Here is a 3,591-nt window from a genome sequence, read left to right as displayed (position 1 = left end):
CACCTCCCCATGACAGCACCATGGGGGCAGACACGGTGGCGGTGCTGGGGCTGAGCAGCAAGGGGTGAGCATTGGGGTCTGTGGCTACCTGAGTCTCTGCAAACGGGGAATCAAAGTGCATGAAGTAAAATAGGACATTTGTGCCGTGTTCAAGCCTGGCAGGCACCTGGAGATGGGGGGACATGGGGGCAGCGGTGTCTTTCCCTCTGGCTGGAGCATCGCCTCGAGTTTTTAGCATCCCAAGTTGAGGCTGGAGTCAAAGGAAAGATGGCTCATCACTTGCGCAGCACCTTTCCTCCGAGTCTTTCAAACACCCTGGCATTGCCACTCTTGCTGCTGACATGCGGGGGGCACATGTGCTGCTGCGTTGGGGTGAAGAAGGGTCCAGTGGTCCCCTGGGACTGCACGGGTGGCCAGACCAGGGAGTCGCCATCACTGATCCTGCTCTTTAGTGCAAAGCCTGGGGTGCAGCAGCAGAGCAGCTGGGGTGTCTCGCTAGGGTGCCAGGAGCCTTGCTCTGGCCTCACATCAGAGAGCACCCCCGGCTGACCCAGCTGTTGAGATGATGACGGCCCCAAGGAGCTGGACCATTGCTCTCGCCTTCCAGATGTGCCTCTGCTGCATGGACCAGGGTGGGCTGGAAACTTCCCCTGCTTCCGTCACGGCATCCTCCTGCAAAGGCAACAGGGCTCTCCCGCCAGTTGCCTGGGGGCAGGGGGCAGACCGGCCCGGGGGGCAGCAGGGGTCCAGGATGGCGCTGGCAAGACGGCACGGTGCAGATCTGCTCTCGGAGCATCTGTTGCCACGGTAACGGCAGCTCGCTCCATGTGCCGGCTGAGAAGTGGCAAGAGGCAGCGTGTCAGCCCGGCTAGCGGGTGGGTCCGGCCTCCCCGCTCGCGGGCCCAAAGCCTGGTGCGACAAGGAAAAGGCTGAGCTGTCCCTGACTGAGGATGCCCCAAGGGGCAGGTGTGTCATGGCCTGGGGATGGCTGCCGGGCCCTTTGCCCTGCCTATAGCCCTGCTGGAAAGGGGGGTTTTAAGGGCTTGCAGTGGTCCAGCTTGCAGTGGTGCCTGCTCGGGTCTCCTTCCAAGTCTCTCAGCTCCTACAGGATTAGTCCCACAGCAGAGAGCCTCTCCAGGACTCCCAGCAAATGCTGTGCCGTGCATCCTGCAAGCTGGGGGTATTTAGAGCTGCCTGGGGGTATCCCCAGACCCTCTGCAACTGTGGGGCCAGGGCGTGGGGGACGTGCCCTGTGCAGTGCCTGCCGTGGGCTCAGGTGGATCTGCCCTCCCTGCCACGTGGCACTTTGCCCTGCCTGAGGCTTCTCATCCTCCGTGGGCTGCTTATCCCGTGTTGCCTGCCTCCCACAAGCCTCCAGTTGGCTGCGTTTAAATCTGCATCGCCCCTAGCGAAGACGGAGCCATCCGGGGAGCCCCTGCACCGTGGCTCTGCTTGGAGGGGACCCGGTTAGGCAACAAGGGGGGCTCACATCAGTGTCTGCCTGGGAGCCAGCTCCTGCGTGCATTCACACCGCAGCTCCCGTCCACCAGCAGGTCCAGGGAAGGCACGGTTGGTTTGCGAAGAGCCATGATCCGAGGTCTCAGCGCCCAAGGCCGGGGGTCATTTCCACCTCGGTAACCCCGTGGGCCACAGCCAGTGTCTTTAAGGGCATGTGGCTTCTCCGGACTCAGAGATGCCCGGTGCTGATGTTTTTCCTGCTGCTTCCGAGGAGCGGGGATGACTCCTGTCCCCCAGGCCTCTCTGGAGCAAGCCCTGGTGCCTGCATAATGGCCCTCCTTGCCTTCCCCAGACACAGCTGCTTTTCTGTGTGGGGCCCTGGTAACTCCCTGCCCCGAAAAAGCTGCTCCTCCAGGGCTCAGCCACGAGCTGGTGGCAGCAGTGAGCTATTCTCAGCCGGGAGCAGGGGACGTGTCGTGGGCATTGCAGCATGTTTCATTCCCACCACCGTCCCGGGTCCTGCTGACAGGTCCTCTCGCTCCCAAGCGGCACGCGGGGCGGGCTTCCTGGTGAAGGCAGCTCACCCCGATGTCACCGTTCTCCGTCTCCCCCAGCCACGACCGCTCACTTCAGCTTCTGCCAGAACCTGCTGGAGCACACGGTGTCGGCCGAAAACCTCAACTACCGGCTGCAGAGGAACCCGGGCAGCAGCCTCACCTGGCACGATGGGCGCAGCCAGCGGCCGGCCGGCGGGAGGACGGTCAAGCTCCTTCAGCAGCCAGGAACTGAAGGCTCACAGGTACCCGCCACACCGGGCTGGGGTGTTCCCCTTCTACCCCTCCTGCAGCCTGTGCTGGGGAGGGGGGGTGCTCCTTTGGGTTACAGGGGCCATTGCAACACCCCCACCTCCATACACCCTTCCCCGTGTCCCTGCATGAAATAAAGTCCCCAGCGCTGCAGGCTCTGGCTGGTCCTGACCTCTGAGCTCGCCCTCCCCACCTGGTCTGGGAAAGGACTGCGCTCCCTCTCCTCCCATCCATGCTACCAGGAGCATCTCTCAGCATCTCCCAGGCTGGGCCCCCCCACTCACATCTGCCTCTGCATTGTCTACCTGAAAGAGAGGAGGATGCACAGGGAGCTTCAGAAACCCCTCTGTGGGGTGGGAAGGGGCGGAGAGGAGAAGCTGCTTTCCTTCCCAAGCCTTGTTGGTGTTTGCAAAGGGCTTTTGAAGATGAAAAGCTGGATAGAAGCACGAAGCAGTGTGTTGATTAGGCCCAGCTGGAGCCAGCTTGCTGGGGGCTGCATCCAGAGAGGGCAAGCTGGGGTAGCACCATCTCACGCGGGTGCCGCCGCACAGAGACTGCTCTGGGGATTAAGGGGGCTCCGGTTCCCCCCGTCTTTCCAGGAGGCTCAGCTTGGCCTCTGCTCCCCTGGCTGCTGGAGCGCTTCGCTGACAGCTTGGACAAAAGAGGAGCGGTTGCAAAGCGTCCCTCGAGGATGCGCTGGGAGACCCAAGGGTGGAGAGCAGTGCCTTGCAAAAAGGCTGGACGTTCCTCCTTCTTCCATGCTTCGTGTGCAGCTTGCAATGGACCTATCCGAGGGTCCCTGAGGGCTGCACGGGGGGGATGTGGGATAAAGCAGACACACTCACACTCACCGAACTTAAATGAGGGCCTTTGAGGTCTGAGGCTGGGGGTACTGGATACACCAAAGGCTGAGGCTGGGAGGGTGTTTTTTTTAAGGAAAATTTTTCATGTTCCACATCAAATTAGCCAGATCAGGTCCAAATCCATTTGAATCATCCAATACATGGCCCTGCTAGCGGCAAGTATCCTCCACCCCAGCCTGGGGATTCAGATACTGCCAAATCCTCTGGCAGGCATCCTACATGCAGGCCCAAGCCCAGAGACTTGGGGTACGGATGTCCCCAAGTTTTGCTTGCCCTCAGCCATATGGTCACAGGAGCAAGCTAGGGAGGAGTCTCCCATCTCCATAAAATGGGCATAAAGCTAAGATCTTCCCACTGGAAGTAAAAGTGGGAGGTTAACTATACATTACCTCTGCAGGTACTATCCCCTGCCTGAAAAGCAGTTATCCCCAGCAACTAGGAAAACCATCATAGTGATCACGGTA

The 3,591-nt window shown here is 60.6% G+C and overlaps 1 protein-coding gene across 2 annotated transcripts in view; it reads left to right on the top strand.

Moving 5' to 3' along the window:
* The window catches only part of SAMD10 (sterile alpha motif domain containing 10), a 52,270-nt gene that overhangs the window by 14,341 nt on the left and 34,338 nt on the right, over nucleotides 1-3,591 (top strand). For both annotated transcript variants that reach the window (XM_019510079.1, XM_019510078.1), the window contains exon 2: nucleotides 2,073-2,257. In XM_019510079.1, the coding sequence (XP_019365624.1) occupies nucleotides 2,073-2,257 (185 nt within the window). The remainder of the gene's footprint in view (nucleotides 1-2,072; nucleotides 2,258-3,591) is intronic.

This window comes from Gavialis gangeticus, unplaced genomic scaffold (assembly GCF_001723915.1).
Source record: "Gavialis gangeticus isolate Ggan-Ray unplaced genomic scaffold, GavGan_comp1, whole genome shotgun sequence".
NCBI lineage: Eukaryota > Metazoa > Chordata > Crocodylia > Gavialidae > Gavialis > Gavialis gangeticus.
The sequence above is the reverse complement of the archived record's forward strand: the minus strand, read 5'-3'. Positions and strand labels throughout refer to the sequence as shown.